General features: G+C 41.7%; 1 protein-coding gene across 1 annotated transcript in view; it reads left to right on the top strand.

The window, feature by feature from the left end:
• The window catches only part of adgrv1 (adhesion G protein-coupled receptor V1), a 124,190-nt gene extending 115,992 nt beyond the window's left edge, over nt 1–8,198 (top strand). The window contains exons 93-95 of the mRNA XM_051950765.1: nt 1,135–1,320; nt 4,351–4,528; nt 7,706–8,198. Of these exons, the coding sequence (XP_051806725.1) occupies nt 1,135–1,320; nt 4,351–4,528; nt 7,706–7,824 (483 nt within the window). The 3' untranslated portion in view covers nt 7,825–8,198. The remainder of the gene's footprint in view (nt 1–1,134; nt 1,321–4,350; nt 4,529–7,705) is intronic.
• The last annotated feature ends 17,784 nt before the right edge of the window (nt 8,199–25,982 follow it).

The following is a 25,982-nucleotide window of genomic DNA, read 5'->3' as shown; positions in this document are numbered from 1 at the left end:
GCAGCCCTTTTCTCCCTGCTCATAGTCTGGATGTTCCACTTTTACAGTGCACCCGTAAACACATAGTTATGGTTCCTGTTGTCTTCCTGGTAGTGCTGATTGTAACCATCCGCACTGTGTAAAATCCCCCTTGTGTGCCAGTAAACTTCTTCTATATGGGTAATGTTGTTTCCTTTTCTGGCAAGTACTGGCATTTGTTGTCAGTAGTGCGACCTGTGGTTTTTCATGACGGACAGAAACTTCATTTCAAAAAGTTGGATTTGAGTTTTGGACCAGCTTGGAAAGTCCTTACTGCCACTTACCGAGAACAAACAAAATTCATGGCTAGGCATTTAAGAACCGTCTTCCTGCCCAATCCCCATTGTTCATAAGTAGATCATTTAAGGAAATTTAGTAGATTAATTATTCAGCCTGTCAATTAGTCACATTTGCTGTCTGAACAAAGTTTGGTAATTCATACTGAACTTGTCATGGAGCCCAAAAAATTCTCTCTTTTCACGTGTTTCAGAGTGAGGTGGGTTCTCCGTTTGCCTGCACCTGTATCTACGCACATTCACACAGTCATGCTTTGCTGTCTTGTGCGCTCCATCTTTGTCTGTGGCTGCCGTCACCACTCTGTGATGAGTGTTGTGAAATACAGGATGGCCTCGTGGCATTTGACACTCTGGTGTTTTGGGGTAATTCACAGCCCAGTGCTGTTGACCAAGAGGATTTGGTAATGATGAAGTGGAGGAAGCAGAAATACCAGAGTGCCAATGATGTCATGGGTTAGTGATGATGTAATTCATCATTAATCATGCTGTAAGATATGCTGCTGCTTCTAATGATGTGAAAGAAGTTCAGCTTTTGCAGTGCATGCTAGTAATGAAACATTACAGTGTGACTCAATATAACTTGGAGGAATTTATAAGTGAAACATGTACTTCTCTATTTTAAGCATTCTTGTAATACTCTTTGATTTGTAATATAGGTCACTGAACCTGTTTTCTGCTACAGATAGATGGAGCCAGATGTGTTCCAGATTCCATGTATGAAATGCGCTTTGATTATCATCTAAGATTGTGAAGTAGAGCCATGGAGAATGTAAAACGTATTTCCTATTGCTTTTTTCTCTATCTTTTTTATTTTTTACAGGGTTTGTACGTGTTTGCAGTTTATTTCATCATGCACAACCAGTGTTTCTGGCCCTCTAAAGCCACTTACACAGTGGAGATGAGCGACCATGATGGTCCCGATTCGACCTACCAAGGAGGAGGACCCACCAGTGTTGGGGGTGACATCAGCAAATCAACTCAAAATCTCATCAGCGCCATGGAAGAGGTACATACACACACACACACACACACACACACACACACACACACACACACACACACACACACACACACACACACACACACACACACACACACGCTTGTTTTTCTATACCGGTGGGGACTTACCATTGACTCCCATTCATATCTAACTCCTAACCCTTACCCTAACCCTAACCTTAACCATCACCAAATCAATGCCTAACCCTAAACAAACGTTTTTGCACTTTTACATTTTTTATTAACAACAATATGGCCAAGAAAACGGTGTTGCCACCCGTGGGGACCTCATTTTAGGTCCCCACCGTAAGACAAGTCCCCACTTTTATAGCAAATAGTCAGGTCAAAGTCCCCACCAGTATAGCAGAAACAAGTACACACACACGCACGCACGCACGCACGCACACATACTGTGTATTCCTATCCTTGTGGGGACCTACCATTGACTCCCATTCATATCTAACCCCTAACCCTTACCCTAACCCTAACCTTAACCCAGACCAAAACAATGCCTAACCCTAAAGAAATGTTTTTGCACTTTTACTTTTTCAGTAACAGCAACATGGCCAAGAAAACACTGTTTCCCCTCATGGGGACCCAAATGAGGTCCCCACAAATGACATTTCTTTTGGTTTTCCTGTGGTTGTGAGGACATTAGGTCCCCACAACCCCTATAATCACCCCCCCACACACACACACACACACACACACACACACACACACAACTAACCATCACATAAACAGATGCACTTGTGTAATCAAATGTACACATACATACCTGATGATTCAGACTGACCCATTAATTGCCCATACCCTCCTCTCCATGCTCTTCAGCTCTAATTTTATTTCCATTTTTATTTTAATTACGATGTGTTCTTAAGCATATCTTCATTGCTTCATTAAATAAAGTTTTGAAAACATTTTGCTTACAGTTTTTACTATGAAGATTTGGACTTGCCAAAACAAAGTAGATTCCTGGTTCAGCTCTAACCTACAATTCCTGTGATGATCTGTACAATGAATAATTATAACTGACATCAACTTTTTTCCAGTGCAATACAATACAGGGTTTGGATAATGTGGCTAAACTAGGATTTCATTCACAACCCCAAGTTTGTAGAACTTTCATAACTGTTTCCCTGAGAGTTTATCATTTAACCCTGTTAGGAAAAAATTCTTATTCAAAGGAGCACTGACCCAGATTGTAAAAAAGGAATCCATCTTTAAATATGAAACTTTTTCTCTGCTTTACCTTCTTTCACTCCCCCCCTTTTTTGCCCATGCCCTCATTCCCATCACACATTTCTCTCATCGGCTGATTCCTCCGAGAACATTCATACACGTTCACTCTCAGGTCAGACTGATTCTCATTGAATAACATCTGTAAAATCATGTGGAAGTGTAAACAGTCAGTCTTCATAATTCCCAATATCACCCACATCAGCTCATCTTGTGATCTTCCTGTGCGTAGCATGCAAGCAGGCACTGGAAACATACCATGTGCACACACACACGCAGTGGTTTGGTACTAACTCGGTCGCCTCAGCAACTTTTTCCCTGGAGAATGCCCTATAAGGATTGAGCTGGAGAGAGGGCGCAATAGAAGAAAAAAAGAGTGGGTGGCAGTTTAACTTCATTACTCCTGGGAACTCCTCCCTCCCTCTCTCTTTCTCAATCTCTCTCCACACGTAGCAATCCAGTAATCTTGTTTTATTCATGAGAGCACACTCCTGCCTCTCTGAGATTCGGCTACAGCCCTAGTAAGAAAAATAAAAGTGCAGACTGAGACCCCTAAAAAGTGCAATGGGAGGTGTTAAGATAGTGATTATTTGTGGAGTGGATTGGTGGAAATGAGACTGAAGTGAGATTAGAATAGTATCAGAAAATGTGACGTACAGGTTGGCTTGCTCGTTGGAGTCATCTACTCATTGCTTCCCTTCGAAGTGGATGTGACAGATTTGAGGTGCCTGGTGGTGCTTAATTCACCTCACTGGGACACTCTGTACCGGTCACAGCCCAGCAAGTCTCAGAAGCTTGTACAACACATGAACACATGCACATTTATGCGTGTACATGGACAGATGAGGCATTCATAATAAATGAACTCTGTGGAAAACAAGAGGAGATGATGGATTCATCTGGTTCCTGATGACAAAATCAGAGAGAGACGAACATGCAGTGGTATGCTTTTGTTCCCTCTAGTTTTCCTTTTGTTTCACTATTTTCTGACATTTTTTTCATGTCCAACCATCCCTGTCTTTTTTCTCTGTTCAAGCTTAAATAAACGATTTTCCTCCCCCCAAAAATGCTAAATTAAACTCAGTCATCCGTCTAACTCTGCTAGCAGCATCATTTCCATGATGCAGATTCGGTGTGAAACCCTAAACACCCTGACCTCACGCTCACCCCGTGGACCCACTCTGACCCTGTGGGTTGGCCTTAACCCTTCAGGGTGCTTGGACAACACACACTCTGCCTGACCCCAACCCATTACAGACATGATTACATGGCTGACAGACACAATCATCCCCTGAAGAGTGTGTGTGTGTGTGTGTGTGTGTGTGTGTGTGTGTGTGTGTGTGTGTGTGTGTGTGTGTGTGTGTGTGTGAGAGCGGGAGAATGCGCTTGGCCTGTTTTTGCCTTTCATTCATGTAAAGTTAATGAGTATGGATGAAGACAGCCCTAATGCGTCCCATTCACATCTTTTACCTAGAACTTTTGCTACATGTTGATCACAATACTTTACATTCAATTGCTGTCTTTGTAAATTGCTGTATAAATAAATATATGGATCAAATTATGTTGATGCCATCAAATATTTTACAAATATGTCACATATCAGGTGTCTCCAAGTTAGTTTTTAGGTTTTAGAGGAAATATATCAGTCAGAATGTTATAAAGAATGTGAATAATGGTCAAGTTTTAAAAAAAATCATTCAGTCAATGTTTGTCTGCAACAGTGATAATAATTCATGTTTATAGTATCCGTTGCATTTGCTGATGTGCATGGGCTCATAGGACTGTATATGTGTGTCAGATATCAGCAGACTGGGAGCGAGCGTCACTGCGGCCCACCGTTCAGCCCAGCAGTGTGTTTAAACCCAGTCCTGTGATGGGGTCATACACCACCGAGGGAGGCTTCATCAACACCAACCTGGTCACCACAGACGAGGAGTCGCAGGAGTTTGACGACCTCATATTTGCCTTAAAGACTGGTGAGGAGATTTAATTACTAAACCTTCCCTTCTAACCTTCTGTATCCCACACATCAGCGTCCTCACACTAACACGTTAATTTAGCTCAAGCAGAAAGGTCTCCGTGAGCTTTACGGAGGATTGCACAGGAACACAATGTAGTTCTGACCATTCAGTTGCGTCTCTGAAGTAAGCGTTTTGTGGATTAAACTTCACATGAAATGGTAAATGGTTAGTCAGACACTGCGATTTTCTAACAGCTTCACTTTCAGCTTTCATTTTTTTATGTGTGAAACCATTTACCAAAATAAATGTGTTACAGTTTGGGCCAAACCAATATCAAACCTGTTTCAACACTCTCTGTCAAAACATCCTGTGAGGACAGCTCCAAAAAACATGACACCTAAGGCCACAATCCAATACGTCATTACGTTTTCTAACAAAGCGTTTAATATAAACCCAATTTGGCCAGGAGGGACTTCTAACAAAGAGTGACAAAATGTGTCTTTGTATGTGTGCATGTGTTTAATTATTTCATAGTATGCATATATACAGTATCTGTTGCATCCATTAATCCCTTAGCATCAACCCTGTTTCGCTATTCTACTGCGGGCCTTAAATCTCTGTGCTGCCATGGAAACCATTCTTCTTCTATTGCCATCAATGTTTAATGAGCTGAGGGCCCAAACTGTTTATTGATATACTGATACAAAAACACACACATGCACACTTTTATACACTGACTCGTTGCTTCACACCGTCTGAATATGCAGAGTAATTTTCTCACACCTAAAAAACAGGCAGTGTGAAGAAGTGGAGGTCATCCGCTGAAGTCACAGTCTGACTGTGTGAACCTTTGCATTTAAAGAAAAGCAGACGGTCTGGATTTAAAATCTAAATCGTATCTTTTCTGATTGTTATTCTTTAGTTATTTATTGCAGCAGAGATCATTGTCAGTCCCTGTTAGTCCCCTAAGTTGTTTCACAAACAGCTACCACTTGAGCATTAAGTATGTCCCACTCTGCTTCAGTCTCACGTCATGGAAAGAGCAAGCGTCTGGTCCTCTGAATGGTGGTCGCTCTGGGAGAGATAAGAAATATGTAATGGAGATAGACCAACCTGATAAGATCCTGAACTTAATGAGACTGTGTCGGGTCACGCTGAGTGTCTCAGTTAACCTCCTGAGGTTCTGGGGAAGTAGAAATAACTTGAAAGGAAAATGAATTAATCATTAGCAGTCATTGAGCACCGTTGGGTTTTTAATAACTTTGAGCACATTAAAAGCTACAGTCCTGGGGTTTCATTTGACTTTGCGCGGGAGGTTGTCATGTTGCAAACGCAGAAGGCTTTTAATCCTGAAACCTACATCAGACTCAACCTTGCATCCCAGAAAAACAAAGCTCGTTGCCATGGAGACAGTCAAATTAAAACTCCTTCCAAGCAGGTGTGACTTCAAGATACTTCCGGGTGTTAATAAATGGATTACACTGAGGGGATAGTGTTGCACCAAGTGAAAAACTTGAACAGAGACAGCCTCTTACCCTCTTATTGATTGTGTAGTGACAGAGTGTGTGTGTGTGTGTATGTACATGTGTGTGTCCCTCCCAAGTCAACTGACAGTTGTAGCAGCAGGTCAGTTGTCTCTGATCTGCTCTTTTCTTGTCCCTGCCGTCCTGAGCGGGTGTGGTGTTCAACCTTAAATAGCCTCTGGGGTGAAGTAAACAAGCCTGGGAATTTATTGGTACCCTCAGCGGCAAACTCAGCACTATGAAGTAATCATTCAGATCATTCTGTGTGGCAAAGCGGAAGATGTTTGCAAGATTTAATTAAGTCAAAGCATTTGGCTCCACATAGGTCTCTGGAATTGCCTCAAGAAAATATAACTGTCACACTAATGCTTGATCTTTGCAATGTGGAAAACAGAACGCAAACATTTCTTAACAGTCTTCTGAAATTTTATATTACTATTAAAATCCTCTGTTTTCTACAGTTAAAGTGCATTTCTGCACCATTAGTCACAAGTCTTCCATTCCACACTTTCCCTGGTGGCCTCCGACCTTCTTTGTGTCATACATGTCCCACTGAGCCCATAACCCTGTTTAATCTAAACCGTGCTGTCAGTGGTAAAGACAATTTGCTAATTAGAATTACATAATAAAGCACCACCTGACAATGGTCATAAAGTAGTGCTCTAATGAGGGTCTTCACACCTCATTTGGTGGTGAATCATTAACCAGATACACACAGAGAGGCATACATGAACTCTGAGCACATGTGTAGTACCGCTGAGAGCCAATCATTAACATGTCAGTCATTAACGCGTGTCAGAGGGAACTTGACATAAGTGATTCTGTGAAGGATCATTGGTCTGGATTCTCCTCTGGTTACATCACAGCGGATTTTTACAACAGGTGCTGGATCGACATAAACATATGTTCTTGGTCCGTTGCCACCAAAATAGTGAGAGCTTTAGATAATAACCTGTAGATAATAAAACAAAATGATAATCTTGCTTATCTTTCTTGGTGTACTTAACAATATTTATGCTGAGCACCAACATCAATGTGCACATGAACTCTGTAGCACAATGTTTCATTTTGAGAATGCATTCGCAGCAAAGTGTCAACCAGTGGGAGTTGCAGTGCAAATCCATGAACATTCATTTAAAGATGATGTACTGAAAATGAGTTTGACATTGACCCAAGTCTTTACAAATAGAAAAATCTGAGGTTGCACACAAATGTAGAAATGTAATTTGGAATGTTTACTACATATCATCACTGAGCATGTGTTTAATGTACAAACAGTACGTCAGTGTTTTACCAGCAGGCCTGTTGTATCTTTGACATATAAAGAGTGACTTTGTTTCACTGCCTAGTTCCTGTCTTACATTAGAGCCTGTCAGTCCACTCCATTTACATCTCATTACCATGACTGATCAGATTCAGTGTGCTGTATCATTACCCAGACATCATGACATGCAGGGCTGATTCCAGAGTCCCACACTGGCATGAAAAGGACACACTGATGAAGCTGTTTGACATTTGGCGCTAAAACTTATCATGTAGGGTGTACTTTATATAATATATGAAGAAACTTACACCAAATATACAGCAGAAATTCTTGCAAATATGCATACAAAGAAACCTGTGTTATGTTTACACTGAATTATAATGCAACTTTTTGTGTGTGTTTCAGGGACCGGCCTTAATGTCAGTGATAATGAATCCATCCCTGGAAGCCATGACGGAGGAAGTGTAACCAATTCGCAAATAGTTGAGCTGAGACGAATCCCCATCGCCGACACACACCTCTAACCTTTTCACCTCACACGGATCATGTCCTCTGTTCTTCCTATCGGAAAGAAAAATTACGTGGCAGTATTTTTATATTGTACAATTCTTTGCACTAAAACAGTTTTTTAAATAGGTTGTTTTCATATAGGTGTTTGATGCTGTATGTGATTTTTACTGTACATCTGTTCACATTATATACATATATGTTTTACTAAATTTATTTTTAAAAGTTCTTGATGGAGTTGTTTTCTGAATGTATATTTTGGGGATTTTTGAGTTTTTTTTTCTGTAGCGATCTAGCCAGAAATAGAAAGATGCGCCCTTTTAGCACAACTTCTGCTGCTGAGGATGGAGATTGTGTAACATTGTTAATAAATAATGTACCATATATCTTAGATTTGGATGCACTTTTTCCATTTTTGCTGCCCAAATAAGGCAGTTTACTACCTAAAGTGAAGGGGCGGGTGCAAGGGGTGGTTCTCTGAGGGTTTTGTAAGTCACTTGTCGGGGTCAGAGGTCACAGGCTCATGAGGGATGGTCTGTGTGAAGGATGGTGCCCCAAAGAAATTTCACAACCTGGTCCCACAGCCAGAAGACGTCTGCTGGGTGCTGGTGGTTGCACAGAGCAAAGAATGAGTATGAAATGAAAAATTTTAGGAAATGCAGAGCTGTAGAGAATATTCAAATACTGTAAAAGTTGACTTTTATTAGCTATTCAGTGGCATTTGAATCAGTTTCTTTTAAAAACATACTTTAAAGCAAAGGCTGTCTTTGATCTACTCTGTAGAGAATTGATGGGTGTGAATGTACAAGCAAATATTCTACTTTCAACTTTGCCAGCAGTTTTGAACCTCCTGGAATCCATCGTCTACTTAACCTTTGCCTTTAACCCTTTAACCTCATTCCTCCATGAACTCAACTTCTGAACTTGGTTCGTAGCTGCACAAGGGTTTGCTACTTTTACTGCTTAGGAAAGTGCAGGAGTGTGAGATTTGTAGAAGGAAACGCAGAAAGGACAACATACACAGACTGGAGTCGAGGAATCAGACCTCAGCGATCCCCGCTGGTGCAACAGAAACCGCACCTTGCTCATTACAGATACTCTCCTAGGTTCATGGAAGATGGTTGAGGTCATGATCCCAAAAGATAATGAGAGAGATGTAGCAGCAAGAGGTTAATGTGCTACTTCTGATAAAAAGGAACTAGGTAGAAAAAGCTGTAAGCCCTCACTTGGCTTGATTGTCCTTCCTGCAGGGCAATGGTGATGACTCTGTGGAGAAGACAAAGATTACATTTTTCTCTACACATAACACAGTTTAATTTTATTGAGGATATGAATCGGAGTTTTTGTGTGCTGAGAGCCACACCACAAATTGATCCAGCTTATTATAGTGGCAGAAACAGCATGACTGGAAGTGCAGAACTTTTTGTTTTCCCTGTTTCTATTTCTCTGACCTCCTCTGTGGCACTTTTCGACTCCCAAGGCAAACACAATGAGCAAACTTTGTCCACTGTGGACAGTGGAGAAGTTTTTGAGAAGTTTGGGGGGGGTTTTAGACAGAAAAAGAAAAGAATAATAAACTGCTTTGTGTGTGTGTGCTTTGTGTGTGACACTCCTAGAAACTTTGAGACTCATCGGTTGGAGTCTTTCCTCAGGGATTTGAAAGAGACACATCGCCGTAATAAGGAGAAGAAGTCATTGCTTCATTTAACAAGATAACACTCCAAAGTTTAATGGCAGCAGCTTCTGGTTTTGTTTTTTCCAGCCGCGGTTGAGCTTGTAGTAGAGCACAAAGAACTTTAAATTGTCATCTAGCATTTCCAAGGGGCCTGTTAAACTGTTTACCACTGAAGAAAGGCAGTGAAGTCGCAAGCAATTAATTTTCAAGCATTACTGCAGTCTGCCATCCATGTGACATTACATATTTCCATTATGTCTCCATTAGTCTGCTGCATTGCCTGTGAACTGTATTGTCATTAATGTTAATGAGATATGTGCAACCACCAGCTTCAATTTTAGAAGCTACAAGGAAAATGAATATGCAGCAAAAAAAAAAAGCACCAATGCTCCATGACCTGCAGTAACACTTTCTGATAGAGATCTAAGTTAATTGCCCCTTATGGCATATTTTAGTTATGTAATTAACCACATATATGTCATCTTGTCCCATCTTGTCCCAGCCTTATCTTATGCCAGAGGCCAAGGGTCTGCCAAGAAACTAGGCTTGTTGTAAAATGCATTTTGTAAGCACTGCAGATTGATGAAATTGCCTCACAGGTGATTGTTGCTCATATTGTGGGGATGCTATGATGTGTGATGATTCCACATACAGAGGTCAAGAATGAACCTTAAGTCAAGGACTAGATATGAATAAATGTATAATGGGTTACTGTGAAATTGGTTCTTCCTCAGAACAGGATGTCTCAAAGGGATATTTTGAGATTTGGTGGGTGACAGACAGTAATGAGATTTCTTCCAGTACTTTATGGATTCTCACAACAGATGAACAGAGCTTTTGTAAGCAGGGGCAGATCCAGATTAATTTCAGTGGGGGACACAAGGGGGTACAACAGATATTTTTGGGGGGGAAGGGGCACCAAAAAGTTGTAAGAAAAATTGAAAGCTGCTACCGACCTCTCGCTTTTACAAAGTATTTTTCATGTTGTTTTTTTTGGCGCTTTAACCCAGCAGGAAAGCTGTACATAACCTTTTCCTTTTGGACTGTTAACATTCAAATTATGATGGACTCATTTCCTTGTTTATGTGAATTACAACATCATTAGCTGCAGCATCTGCCTGTTATGTAAAACTAGTAAGCTCAACAACAGCATCCGTGAGGGCAATTAAGTGACAAATATTGTGCAAGAACAGCACTACATATATACATCCTTGTCAATTTCCACTTCTTAAAATGTTTACTGACAATTATCACACCTGAAATTAGAAATAATATTCTGCACTTTTAGCAACTAGTTCTCAGCAGCAGATACGGACAGTTACGCACTGAGAAACGGCCATAGTCTTCTTTCGCAAAGGTACAAAGCTGCTCTCTTCTCCTCCGGCATCAGGAAACGTCTTCAAAGCTTCTTCAAATCCAAACGAAATACAAGGAAAAGATCAAACTAACGTCATTGGTGCATTCAGGTGGAGTCGGACAACGAAGTTGTGTTCAGGAGCGTCTGAAATTGGACTATCAGTAATTTAAATTTCCAATGAAAATTTTGGGGGTGCTCACGGGGTGGCCAATCAGATCACAGAGGGGGCCACTGCCAGCCCGTGCACCCACGGAAGATCCGCCACTGTTTTTAAGTGTTCAAATGATCTAAATCACCTATCTTAGCCATAGGGGGGATAGTAATTAAACAGCTACAGTAAACAGCTTGATGTCCCAACTCACCAGCCTTACTCCCAGACACCAGACTGCAGACAAACATGTTTATGTTGGAGTCCTTGGTCTCTTCTCACCCACGAGCCCTCTCGATCTGTCTGATTCACAAATCGCTCACGGTCTGTATGAATGCTCCAATGATGAGTCTGCATTTTTAGCTCTCCATGACTCACCACACCCTTGAAGCTTGGTCTGTTAAGACCGAGGGCATTTGTCTTTCACAATATCCCCCATGTAAAAAAAAAAAAGGATGCAAGAAGTGAAATTACACCACCTAACAATAAGAAATGAAGCTCAGCTGAAGTTTATTATGACAACCGTGATCCCCATGGATTACATCACTCATTAAAATTCAATGGAAAGGGTGTGAATTTCAGAAATATGATAATGTCACCTTTTGACTTTCTTTTTCTCTGTCCTCTCTCTATAGCAAAATAAATGTAACAAATCTCCACCTTAATTCTTTACACTGTGAATAAATGCACGGTTTAGCTGAATACAAACTAGCCCAACCTTTTACTGTAACATGCAACAGCTCATCCCAGACTACAATGGAAATGACCCAGTTCCACATATACACTAAAGCTTTGCAGCAGGAGTCTTTGTTGGTTGAATCAATACAGCCAGACAATGAGTCAAGAGTCGCTGTGGTGCTGAGGGATGGGTAAACCACCAGATGAGTGATGGATTCGCAAAATTACCCCGTGCTACCCGCTGCCCTGGTTAAGAGCCCTGTTTTTGTGTTTCACACCTTTAAAATGACCTGAGCTGTATCATTATTCAGTGTTCTTGTAGAGAAAAACACATATTCAGGAGGGTTGTTGCAGTGACTGTGCATCTGATGCACTGAAAGTCTAACACAGCGGCAGATTGTATCCAATTACCGTAAGCATCCCTCATTAAAAGTACCTTGGCAGTATCGGTGTAATTTAATCTTCCAATCACCCCGCTGTGACGTCTGATGATCAATAACTTGCTTAAAGGTAATCTGAAGGGCGTGGAATCTGATTATAGACTTTTAACCAGTCACAGAGATTACATAATTTAAGGCAGTAGGAAAAAAAAGTAGAAATGTATCAGCCACAAATAGATGGAACACAGTGTGAAGGGAACCCATAATTTAACTTTTCTGTCCATAATACCACTACGTAAAAGATTGAGCCCGTCTCTTTCAGTCCTCTAGAGATGATGCTGAGCAAGCACTGCTGTCCACATTCACACTCTGAGGATTCGGTCGAGTTCAAGAACAGATGAGTTGCGCTGCTAGTAAGCATTTGTGAACCTGAGTATTACGCACATGGCGCTTGTACTCCCACCACATTCCCCATGCTCCTGTCAGCCTTCCCCGAAACACACCACTGACTGAATGCAGGTAGGACACAGAGTCAGCAGAAACATTTCATTCATATATAGAAGGCTGTATAGTGTGAGGAGAGAAGACAGAGTGACCCATAGCAGGGTGAAAGCAAACATTTCTGACTGGGGCTGCTGAGGACAGGGTGCTTTTGTACATGTGTTTGCATATGTTAAAGGTACCTACTCATCTTCTCGCATGTCCATGGGAGGAAACAAACAGGAAGCTCAGCAAAGACAGGGTGCAAATATATACTTACATCAGTGTCAATGCATGTGTGTGGCTATGTAAGCTTCATGACCCTCATTAAGAAGGCAGATGATGACCTTTTCCATAACGAGGTCAGAGCATGCTTCTCTTTCTGAATATCGGCGAGCCACACTGTCATTTAAACCATCTTGTCATCAACCGCCAACTACATGGTACTCATCACTGTTACAGCGATGCTTCTGACATCACCAACTACTCCTGGAGGGTATCTGGTGGCCGCAGCAGTGCCAGTAGTGGCCCAGTCCTTGAGTGTGAGTTTATTCTTGGGTGATTAGATGAAGACTCTGGCCTTCTACTGTGGAACTTGGAAGTAAATGGACTCTACCTAAGAATATATAAGCCAGCTCCTTACCACGCTATTGAATAATAGACAGAATATGGGAAGAGACTTACAATCAATGACAATGCTATATTGCTCAAACGTGTCATTATTTGTTATAAAATATTATTTGAAAACTGTCAACAGAGTAACAAGTTTACATTTGGTTAATACTGAGTTTGGAGTGGAGCTGAGCACTTTCCACTTGTTTTACTATATTAAAATGTTCAAGGATGCTTCAGAAAGCTCTCCTATGGACTTAATGCCTATTTTGCAGCATAAGTGTGTACTACAAAGTCTTCTATCACTGTCCACAAACTCAAATGTTTGGAAAAAATCTAAGACAGTCAAGAGGAAAGCTTTGATCTGCTTGCTGTTGTTCCAGGACAATGCACCAAAAGTGATTTTGAACTGTTGCTCCATGCATCTTACTCACCCGACCCGCACTGACTGGCTTCTATATGTTTCCCGAACTGAAATCAAACTTGTGTGGTTGCCATTTTCAGAGTGACGATGGAGTCATCCATGCTGTTGAGGAGAATCTAGAGGCTCAAGATGTGACTTTCTTCTGGATCCCTTCCACTGGGTGTAAATCCCTTCCAGAAGAAGGTCATATCTTGAACATCACTGGTAGCCTAGCCACGCTACACCCATGTTTCTGACGGCACAAGGGTCTAGGGAAGCTCGACAGGGAGGGAGGCGGGCTAAAAAGTTGTCTATCAAATCCCTCTGCAGCAATTGGGTAGGTATACAACCAATCAGCGCAACGAATAGGCTGACGTAGTTCCGAGAGCACCGGCGGATTGTGGCTAAGTCCCATTAGCTTCCCAACCAGCGGAGCCGTGGAGCCAACTGGTATATTAAGGATTTGCCATATCCCGTCGGCATAAGTCCAAATACGTCTTTCTTCTCAATGAAACACTTAAGTGCCGTCCTTTGTTTATCTTTCAAGTTGAATTTTAGCTTCAAATCTTTAAGGGCTGTGGCCAAAGCCGAGTCGAAAGATAACTGTTTATTGTGCGCCGGTTGTTTCTGTCAGAATCGTCACGCGTCTGTCGTCACTTCGTTACGCCCGCCTTCTGACTCTACACTTCATGGTGATTGGTCCGGCCAGTTTTAGGAGAATCCAGCCTCGAGCCTTATGGAGGATAACTAGACCCACCCTGGCAGAGAATTAAATTCGTTGCCGTGGGTTGTCTAGCGCGGCTAGGCTACATCACTGGACTAAGTGCATTTAAGTTAAAGACGACTACATACATAAACAATGCAAGAACAATCTTTCTCCTGTGATGTTTTCTGGTGAGACTGAGAACTTTGGGAAGCACTCTCGTATTATACCATAAAATATATAAATGTTTTGTAAAATCAATGTAAAATTTGCACGAGCTACAACACAGAGTTTACAAACAAGCCAAAACATGGTAAGTAGATTGGCCGACTGGTTGTGTAGCAGTACAGTGACTTTGTGTTGTTGCTCAGGCTGCACTGCTCGCTACTTTTTCTCTCGTCTAGTAATTTACTGCCAGTTGTCAGTTTCGCCAAACAAAAGCTGGTCCAAACTTAAAAATATTTAGGTATTTTGAGTATTTAGATTATTTTGACTACTGGGTACACCCATCAGGCCACAGTGAGTAGATCACTTGAACTTTACATACTGGTACTGGTTGAGGCAAAACAAAATGCTTCATTACTAAAACATTAAACCGCAGGCTACATCAAAATATATGTATAAAATATGTATAATATAATATGTATAAAATATGTCATTAAATAAAATATTATGAAACAACTTACTTAATTTACTGTGATAACTATTATGATGCCACATAAATTGGAAACAATGAAACTATAACACTGTTTAAATCACAATGCTAAATAAACATACTAACAGGCACTAAAAGTTGTGTAACCTAACCAGACTACAGCAGCCTCTCCAAGGTCTGCAAGTAACAGGAATCAACAGTAATATTCAGTATATTATGAGTCTGACTCTGGTGCATGAAAAATCTGGTGAGGGTCAGTGTTGGGGTTAGGGTTGGGCTAATGTTAGGGTTAGGGTTATCAAAGCTCAGGTGAGGCCTGTTCGACATTCTTTGGAGTATGGAATGCACTTTAATGTCTGGAAAATACTGTATGAGAACTGGTTTCACCTTCAACAGAGTCAAATTGAGTTAAGTATATGAGTTTGTAAAAGTTTATAGAACAGAAGAATTATGTCAGTAAACACGTCAGGAAGTCGCCGCCCACACAGCTAAGCTATGTCACACAGTACCCAAGTGTGTTTTTAACAATATTTAAGGCTCTATAAGCTTCTATTGATGTGGCTGGGAGTGTAGTAACTTATAAAACCCAAATAGGCCAGAAACAGTGAAAGCTTTGTCAGTGTAAACTGGATTTGTATCAAAACCCTCAAGGTTTGGTATTTTATTTTGATCCACACCAGTCATAGATCGCCTCTGCTAAAGCTAAACCTGATTTGACTGGTTTGCTTAAGCAAGGAGTCCCGAAACCAACACCCAGATCACACTCTTTCTTTCCACAGACTCTCATAGTCAGGCAGATTAAAAGAAGATATGTAGCTCGGAGCAGAGGAAACACGATGTCTTACGCCATAGATATAAACATTATAGACCAACACGACTGAGCAGCTCAGAATCACAAATTCAACTCTAGTAAGGGAAAGAAAAGAAAGAAGGAAAAGAAATCAAGATTTTCTCTTTGTTTAGATTCTAGCTGGTTCTAGATTCTAGCATTTTAAAAAAATATGTTTTATAGTTTCTCTGTCAAACTAAAGTGTGTTGTAGCTGCAGGCTTTAGCTGCTCTACAAGATGCACTTCTGCAAAAATGAAAGACAACACTGTCCATGGCAGCCCTGCCATCATGACTGACCACTGGGTGTAAATGCGGGGCTGCTTGTAGCCAACATCAGAGGACATATCATGTCTGCAAATGACACTCTGTCTTGTTCTCACTATGCTGTCTGGTTGGCCAGAAATCTAGATCGTCTCCTGCCCAGCATGTGTTTACTTATCAGTGCATATTAACCATACAGTGCATCCATGTATTTGCTTGTTTAGTAGTTGTGTGTGTATACTCAAAAACTTATGAGGCCATGCATGTGTTTATGCATGTTAACATGCTGGTAAAGGTCTGTGCAAATCCCTGTGTCACCCCCAGCATATGCCTGGGTGTGAGTGTTGGTACTGTATATGTTTTCATGGCTTGGAAGTTGACTCTGGAGCTATAGCCTGCTATTTATATATCTATCTACTCCAGCAGCCTGAAATAGTCATCACGTTTGGACAGACGAGCTGTTTTTGCTGGAAATGTAGACCTTGCTGAACGCCATTCGATCAGATCTGAAACTCGTGTACATTGCCATCTCGAGTACCAATTTATATGATAAAGCTTTAAAGAATCAAAGCTGTAGGCATTGGGATTGCTTTTTGATTGCTCAGTGTAAACAGCTGTATGTTCCGGAGAGGATCAAGTCTGTCACAAGCAGTGTGTGTATGCGTCTGTCTACACAGTGCAGCCGATTACGAGCCTTGATGAAGTATTTGAGAGTCATCAGCTATCTGTGGCAAGGAGTGAAGATTGTTGCAAACTCTCTTGCAAACTTTCCTCTCTGGTGTGCATTACTGCGCCAAGCAGGCTGAGACCAGTTCTCGCTTATCACACACAAGTTGCTTTTGCTGTCACAGCTTGATACATGTGAAAAAGATAGGGGTGTACCCTGCAATCCTATGTAGAGCATCGCTGCTTATTATGACTGCCACATTCACTGCTATGACCATCACCAGTATCAATAACAGCAGTAGCAGCATCACTGTACAAGATTCTACCTTTACTGTATGTAGTTAGGGAGGAAACTTTTCCAGTTTCTATAAGATCACATACAATGTGCCCGACATCAGCCACCCAAATGAGTATGTCTAAGTTCCTTAATTTCATCTCTGCTCAGAAATGTTTATATCAAGTGAAAGTAAATGAGGATAATTTGCCAAATGAGTAAATGTCGTTTGTGTGGAGTGGAAGAGCTCTTTCTGACCTCAGAGGTAAGCCCGCCCTCTATAAATGCCACAATCTAAACACAATGAGTGGAAATGTGGTTTATCATGCCGGCAGATATCACTTACAGAGGTTCTATTAGAGTGTACAGGCACGCCCAACAGATATCAGGCTTCTGCAAAAGGACAACAGCTAAGCCAAAGTGGAAGGAAGCAGGGGGAAAGTTGCTGGAGTCAAGAGATATAAATTGAGTCCAGTGGTGACCTCAGTGAAGAGACAAATGACCTTTACAAACCAAAGGAAGTGGCACATCAGAGAGAGAAAGTCGTCATGTCACACTGGTTCCTCTGTGTGTGTTCAGCCAGACTCAGCTGGTTTGATCCGGCAGCCGTCGTCCAGCAGCAGCAGCAGCATCATGGCATGAGGCAGAGGAACTGGTCCAGACAGGCTCTGACTGCATACAAGAACAATATCAGTTATTGTTGTGTGTCAGTGATGAAATGTCAGATGCAAGGCAGTCAGGACAGGACCTGAGGACTGGTGGTGGGGAAGCCGGCTGCCCAAGTCAAACAATGGAGCTGCTGTGATGAGGCGGGGAAGGCCTGAGCTGCACAGAAATTCAATTTAAATTTTTATTAAGTTCCATATCCATGATAGCTTGCCTTTTACACTATTCCCATGACTTCCCCTCGGCTACAAAGCTACACAAGATCTACATCTGAGAACTGAGGACAAACTGTTTTTAAAAATTAGGTCAAAAAGCAAAAATAGAGATACATCCTCCCCGGTCACACACATCTTCCACTTCAGTGATACACTGTTGATTAGTACCATGAACATCTTTACCAGGAAGCATTCATTCTGAGTTATTGTGATATTTTTATATACTGCATGCTTCGTAGGTCGTAGTGTTTGTAGTCGACCACCTGTTGTCTCATATTGGCAGGAGAGTATCTCATGCGAAGAGTGATCTTAGTGACAGAGGAGGTATTTGTGCAGGTGTTTGTGTATTTCAACACAATAATGAACCTGAAATGTGTTTTCCTCCATTCAAATTCTTTAGTGGAGTCAAGTGTATAACAACAAACAATGAGAAATAATACATTTAAATCTAATGCGAATTTAATGTAGGGAATTGCTGGATTTTTAAGCAACTGAATGGTCACAGTGTTCTGTAATGTCTGTTAAGTTGCTTGAATGTACACATATAGAAAAGATATTAAAGACTAGACAAGAAAACAGAACAATGTTAGTTCATGAGATACATAAATACAACTGTAACTATGTAAAACTTTAGCTGACCTCTATGTCACATTGTTGCAGCCTTAAAGCCAACCTCAAGCCATTTACCTCTTAAATAGGTAATTTGACACAACCTTTTGGTCACGTCTCTCCTTAAAATCTCTCATATTATGCTGCATTAACCAAGTTACACTCCGAAAATGTGTTTACAGGTAGTTTGGTGGAGCTGCTAGAGGGTTATTTCTTACACTGTCAGAGTGTGTAAAAAGTTGGAAAACAGCATTATACTGAATACAAGGATGACTCGCCTCATAAATGATCCATATCAAATAATGTCTTCCTCCAGTTTGCTGTGAAAATGGCAGAAACCAAGGACAGGCAGAGCATGTGGTGAGCAGAGTAGACCGGTCAGAGGACGATTGTAGTTATGTGTCACGCATTCCTCTCTGTCTGCTCAGCTCACACTGGCGATAAACGCAGCTCTTTGGAGCACTGGCTGCTGCAGCTCCTCTCATTTGGAGGGAAAGGAGATCAGCTGCCAAAAACTGACTCAGTTAGATGAAATGAGATAGACCTTTTAGTCTCCCTCTTTTTTTTTTTCTTTTGCTGCAGCCGCTCCAAACGATTAAAATGAGTCACAGAACTGGTGCAGACCAGACGAGGCTGCTCTTGTCCTAAAGTGACTCTTGTGTATGTGTCTCTAATACAACATAGTGGAAATAGTTTCAGGAGGGAAAAGCTAAAGAGCATATTGTGTTTCAGAAATTCACCATCTAGTTATAACTTTGCATTCTAGGAGACAATAAAGAACAAAAGAACAGGACAGTGACTGAAAGGGGCAATGCAATACAAGAGCAGAGGAGCTGCTTCCATGAAAGTTAGGAAAAATCATACACATTTTCTGATTTGTGCCATGTGGAAAGAGCATTCTGCATGCAATCAGATGTTGCTGTAGGAAGCAGCATGAGTGGAACCAGCGAGGGTGTGGTTTGTCCTCTTTTTCTTATTGGCTGATCTCGCTCAGCGGAAGTAATAAGCCACACCTCAGGACAGGACCCTCATGACTCAGTGGTGATTCTTGGTTCACAGGAGACAAGAGCAGAATTTACAATAAAGAAATAAAGAGAGGTAGGAGATCTGCTAAAGGAAAAGGGGTAGTTTATAAGAAGTGAACTGAGAGTGGAAGAGAAACTGAACAGACAGGACATCCCACAATAGCACCATATTGCCAGAATGCAAATAAAAGGAAATATGAATTCTGATGAGTTTTTATAAGTCTCAGAAAGTTCCAGAGTTAAGCCTCTCTCTAACTAAACACCCCTTCCTCTGTCATCCCTCTGTCTCCACTGCTCAGCATTTGCCAAAACTCACAGCCCTGACAGAAGCTTCAGCCTCGCTCCAAACCCTCTCGCATTATCTCAAATGATAATTACTCTGAGAGGACGTTTATACAAATATGGATTTCTTGCTCTCTGCCTGTCACTGATTCAGCTTTTGGAGAATATACATTGTGGTGACTCATCTCGAAAGCAATGCCAAAGAAAAAGACCTGCGTGTGTGTTTTTTTTGTGAAACAGCAACAACTGGAAAAAGTTTGATAATTATATTTTCTCAGAGGTCATTTATCTGTTATGTAATGCCGGTCTGTTCACTGTTGTTATAGCATCAGCTCAGATTCCATCAACATTTCAACAGCTCTCATTTCGCTGTGATTAATATCTTTCGTGGCTTTCATCAAATTGTCATTTGGATACGACTAAAAGTGTTGCTAAGGAACAATTTGGACACACAACTCATGCGTGTCTGTGTTTGGAATTGTGTGAGAGGGTGTGTTTCAGTCTGGGTGTTTATATGTGCCTTTTCCTTGTTTAGCTACCGGGTCATTCCTATCCATTCTCCTGGATTCAGCTTTACAGACACCAGCTGGAGCGACAGACAATGTTGTTTACATGTCAGTCTGACCTAAGGAGCAAATACAGGCCCGGGGAAATACCAACCAAGTCCAATCCAGTTCAGACCAGACAGTCGGAAACTTCTGGAACCTGAGCTGGGGTCCTGTGATATCTGGCAACAAATTTGAGGACGAGAAATTTAGGTCTCTTGTTTTTTGATACTGTGCTCCATTAATAGCTGAAGTCTTTAAAACAGTGTGACTTAGCTGAACTCAGGATCTTGATCCCTGCAAAAGAGTCTTTCCAAAGACGATTAACCCACTTATCAAGCTATTTTAATGATGGAATGGCTGGAGAGTTTAGGTTTTCCATGATCTTCTCTTTAGCGAGACAGTAAATGAGAATATTTGATGTGTTTGATGATATTTATCAATTTGTGGAACACTAAACATCTACACACATCTCTGTGAAGTTGAGGCTTTTGTCAGCTCTTTACGATCAAGTTCCGAAGATGTGTTTAGTTGTAAACTCATAGACCACTCAACAGCAACTGAGTCCTATTTTGAGCAAGGCCAAAGGGAAGATTTTACCAGTTCTCAGATGGATTAAGTCTTGAGAGTGCAACAGCACATACAAAAGCTACGCATGAGTATAAATTCAAAATATTCTGGCAACATTCTGTCTCAAACTCCAGCAGCATCCTCAGAAACATCTACTCAGCACCTCTAAAACCGAGCAGTGAGCCTGACTGGACGTAGACATGCAGTAGGTTTTTAAAGTAAACAGACAGTAACACGTTTTATCATTTAAAAATGCCAACTTTTGTAAGAGGTGAGGAAAAATACGGCTCTTTTCTTTCTACAGCCTCCACAACTAACCCACTAACAAACTCCTTTTGGACTTGTAAACATCTGTAGTCTCCCCACTGGAGCTGTATTGTACGCTCGCCCTATTTTACAGTGTGGATAAGGGCACCGTGCTATTTTAGAAATCACTGGGCTATCACCAAGAGGGTGTTAAGCAAAAGCATTTAGGTTAGAGAAGAAAAGCCATATGATATGTGCAACCTAATGTGTGCACAGCACTAGCGAGGGCCTACAAACTCTGCAGGCTGCACACAAAGAGCAAATTGTTGTCCTACCAATCACATGGCCCCGGGCAAAGTTTAGGAAGGCTAAAATGTGACATTTCGTGAACTATTGTAAGCATCAGAATGCACACCATTGAGTGGATATAGAAGTAAGCATGTACAGAGAAAGGAAAGCAAAAGTAAAATCATACAATATGCAGTATGTTGCAGTAAAGAGAACGATATGCAGATAGTGAGAGATGGAGTTGAACAGGCAGAGTGGAGGGAAAAATTGCATCAAAAAATGACATTAAATAGACTATTTTTAAAGAAAATGAGCTTGGGGTTAAATTATTTGCCGTGCAGGTGAGATTGCAGAGGGCAACGTATAATTTGCCTGGAATTTGGCGGGAATTAGAGATTAGAGCAGAGGAGGAGTTGGAGCAAGTGCAGGGACAGAGGTGCTGGGATGGGCAGACAGGGTGAGAGAGTTTAGGGCATCTTGGATGAAGGATTTGGTGGCGGGGAAGAGGTGACAGATTGGACGTTTGTAGGCATAGGGGTGAAATAACAGTGAGAAGTGACTGGAAAGCCTGGAGACGTTTTCCAGCAGACAGCCCGCCCTCTCTAGGCCCCAGATGCACCTGTTGTTTTTCAGGAGCGAGACACAGAGATGCGGGAACGCGATGAGGAGAGGAGGTGTCTTTGCTCCCTGTGACTCAGGAGAATCTGAGCAGCCTCGGAGAGGGAGAGTTAAAGCTGAGCCGGGACTTTACAAAGAAGGGGGGGGGGGGGGCAGAGAGGGGGAGGGATGGGAGCTATGCTATGAGTCAGCCGTGGCTAAAAAAGGAAGCTGAGCAACTTCCACAGGGGACCAGCAGGGTAAAATAAGACAAGTGGTGAAACAGCACTCCTCAGACCGGCCTCTCATCCCCTTGAAACAGAACATAAGGCGACCAAGGACTTTATGGGAAGGAGCTGCATAAAAAAAAAAAAAAAAACAACTTTCACTTTGGATAATCATGTTTAACTCAGTGTCATGCAATTAGTCCTTTTATATGTGGTAAAAAGACCAAAACATCACTTAATATCAAACATCCAGAGCAATGTCAGAACACTTAACTTACTTGAGATCACCTTTTCTGTGACATTATATTGTCAATCCCATCTCTGATACAGCTTCTCCCCTCATTAAATGCACAGATGCAGAGAATGCAGACATATAATCATTTCACCACTTACAAGATATTAAGTGCAACATCTTTGCAGTTTATGTGAGAGCATTCCAGTGTCCTTTTTATTTCAACAGCAGAATTTCACTCACTGTTTTGAGCCAAACCTTCATTGACGTAACAGGAGAAAGAGTGTCACCGCTGAAAACGTCTCCCATTCCTCACTTGGAGCTCTCAAAATAGAGCAGAGTACCCGACATTGCTCACAGTGGTGAGGATATGCAGTAATTTGAGTTGTACATGGTACACCACTTTGCTTTATGTTGTGCGGTAAATTTTGAAAATAGGAACAGGCTGGTAATGTCAGGCTGACTTTGTTTTTCTCCTTGGGTCCATGTCATGTAAAGTGTCCAAAGCCGTCAGTCTTTATGACATGATTATGATAAGAAATGCTGTCTCGTATGGTGCTGCAGTGGCCATCGAGGTAGCTTAAGCTTCTGTAAAGATTTTCAAACATATCCAGCGGTGAGATGGGACTCAAAATGGAATCTACAGGGTTGAAAGAAAACAACGCAGATGCACAAAATGCTGCAGATGACAAATGCAAGAAGCGTGAAAGGGAAGAGCGAGGAAGGAATCTGTCCAAATGCAAAGTGTCAAAAATGAACTCTAGGTGACTCTTTCCCCTTGTGGTCTGGCTCTGACAGGATTTTTAAAGTATGTAAAGTATTGCACTGCGGGAAGGGATAAGATAAGATAAGATAGACTTTATTAATCTCACAAAGGAGAAATTTACCGTTACAGGGCTCTTAGGAACAAAAAACAGAGGAGTGCAAAAGTCACGAAAGTGCAAGAACATGAAGGTATGAGCTAAAGAGCATAGATGACATCCTACCTGTGCAGCAAAATAGGTGTAGACTGTTTAATCCCTCTGCAGCCTGAACAACACAAATCAAACTGACGTCATTCGTCTGTATGTGTTTTGCATGACTCTCAGTTATAACGAACAGTTTAAGGCTGGATTCACAAATGCATTTGATAGATTTTTTTTACAATTAAATGACACCTAATATATTCTTCACTACCTTGAACTAGACCTCTACTTTTAATAACTTGCCTTTTGGCTGTTGCCAGTTCTCCAGTGGGAGAAAAAAGAGGTGCAAACAGTGCCGGACTTCTCCCAGCAGTAGTAACAGCAAGGTCTTGAACTTGTGGTGCTGTGTAAAGAGTTGCAAACATGCCAGTGGAGTGGACTGGAGTGCAGTGTGTGTGTGTGTGTAATAGATGGTTGGAGGTGGAATGCTGACCATGCTGGGACTTTGGTATGGCTGGGATGGGAGTCCTGGCATGAGAACATAACACACTGTCACTCTGGCTATCAAGTTCCCCTCCATGCTAAACACGGATCCACAACAGTCCAGAAAACTCCACTGAGGACATTTAACAGGGTTTTCAATTAGCACCATCATCATAAATTATACTTAGTCTTTGTTTTAAGGCAACTGAACCAGTTAACTCCAGCTCTTTCTGTCAAAAAACTACAATTGCACACTCATGCACTGCAGAGAAAACATGACACATCATCAGGGTGAGAACAGACTCTGGAGACTTCAGGCCGAGATTAGAAGAGGAATCTGACATCTGTCTTTCATGGAGGGACTAACTTAGAGTCCAGTGGTCTAAAAACTGGCAAGTGTCATATACGGTTTATGTGCAGCAGCTGCTGTCAACATGCATGTACATTATCGATATTCATTTAATTCAGGCTGATGCATTAAGAAGGTTCAGTTGAAGTGCTGACAGAGATAAGATGTAAAGATGAAAGGTCTCCATGAGGTTCATATATGTTCTGTAGGCCCTGCTTTGTGTCATTGAGTATTATTCTCTTTTTCAGCAGTCCGATGTGGTGCATTCAGCGGAGGTAAACAACTTGTTCCTGGCAAGGTCAAAAAACAGTGCGGCTTTCAGGGACGAAAAAGCAGCAGCCTCTGCTGTCAGCCTCCTCATGCAGAAGTGTTTCAAACTGGAATGAACCAGCTGACGAGAAAAATCGTGGAAATAAAAGCCCTTGGAAAAAAAGAAAGAAGGAACATCACTTTGCCCCTCCACGTCTGTGCAGTCCACCAGTTCTGTCTCTGTTCCTTTCTTTGTGCGCAACAATAAAAGCAAATAAAGAGCTGGCTGTAGTTCTGTGTAAAGGAAAGGGGATGTTTAAAAGGTCATGGCTCGTAATGTTCTCTGATGTACTTCTATACAAAATGTATGAACTAAATACTTTTTGAAAAAAGTCACTGCATTGTTCCAGATTCTGTAAGGTCTCCCTGTATTCATAAAAATGTGTTTTTCTCTTTGCTATGTCACTTGGATTTGAAAGGCCCCGTGAGGCAAGTTTGTCATTTGTGTTACTGGTTGACAGTAAAATGGATTTGAAAGAGAAGCATGTGAGTTAATGATAACTAAACAGTAGCTACGTTCTGGTAAATTATCAGCTGCAGAGGTTCAACTGCTTCTTTTAAGGGGCAGGCAATATGGCTGAGATGACATGTCTGAAAAACACATCACTAAAGGTATTAGTTGTAAGAAATCAGTGCAACTCACCTATGTATGATGACACATTTAGTGATGCCAGTAAACCAATGAAACATTTGTATTTGCTCTACTTCCTTGACTTTAATGAAACAGCAGTCATAAATTACAATTTCTCACATATTCTACACCTATTAAGCTATATCCCTCAATCTGGATCTTTTCAACATAACTTTTTCAGACGTGTAGTAACACTGTTTGCTCCATTGTTTCAAGGAATGTGTGGGTTCACATCACTCCTGCTCTCCACGCCTCATTGTAGAGATATGTGAGTGTGTGTGTGTGTGTGTGTGTGTGTGTGTGTGTGTGTGTGTGTGTGTGTGTGTGTGTGTGTGTGTGTGTGTGTGTGTGTGTGTGTATTTCTATTATGTCACAGTGATGATGTGGCACTGGCAAGCAGGCGTACAGGGGCCTCAGTCCAACCCTCCACATCCATTCTGAACGTGCCTGGTCACACCAAGCTGCCGGGAACCTCTGGATCATAGGGGGCTTCTGGGTAGTGGGATTAGCTGGTGAGAGGAAACAGCTGAGGCCTGTGTAGCGTCAGCACTTGCTAATCAACACTCTCACCGCACACACATACATGTACACTGTCACAATCTACGCTCCCCCTCAATAATCCCCTCCTCCCTTTCTTTTCAATCTAGAGGGGTCAGGCACCCACAAAGGCCCGGGTCCACAAAAGTCAAAAGAGGCCGGTGGGGGGACTGAGGGTGTGAGTGGAGGGGACAAAGGCAAACAGAAGTGCTTGGTCAAAGCTGACGGGGCTGCTGAGTCATCACTGAAGCTGGCTCTGACTGATCATTTGCAAAAACTCCCAGTGAAGCCGATGAGCTGTATCTTTGGATTAAACATGTCAGTTTTGGATAAAGGT

This window comes from Acanthochromis polyacanthus, chromosome 7 (assembly GCF_021347895.1).
Source record: "Acanthochromis polyacanthus isolate Apoly-LR-REF ecotype Palm Island chromosome 7, KAUST_Apoly_ChrSc, whole genome shotgun sequence".
NCBI classification, from domain to species: Eukaryota; Metazoa; Chordata; class Actinopteri; family Pomacentridae; genus Acanthochromis; species Acanthochromis polyacanthus.
This window is presented reverse-complemented; position numbering and strand designations above follow the sequence as displayed.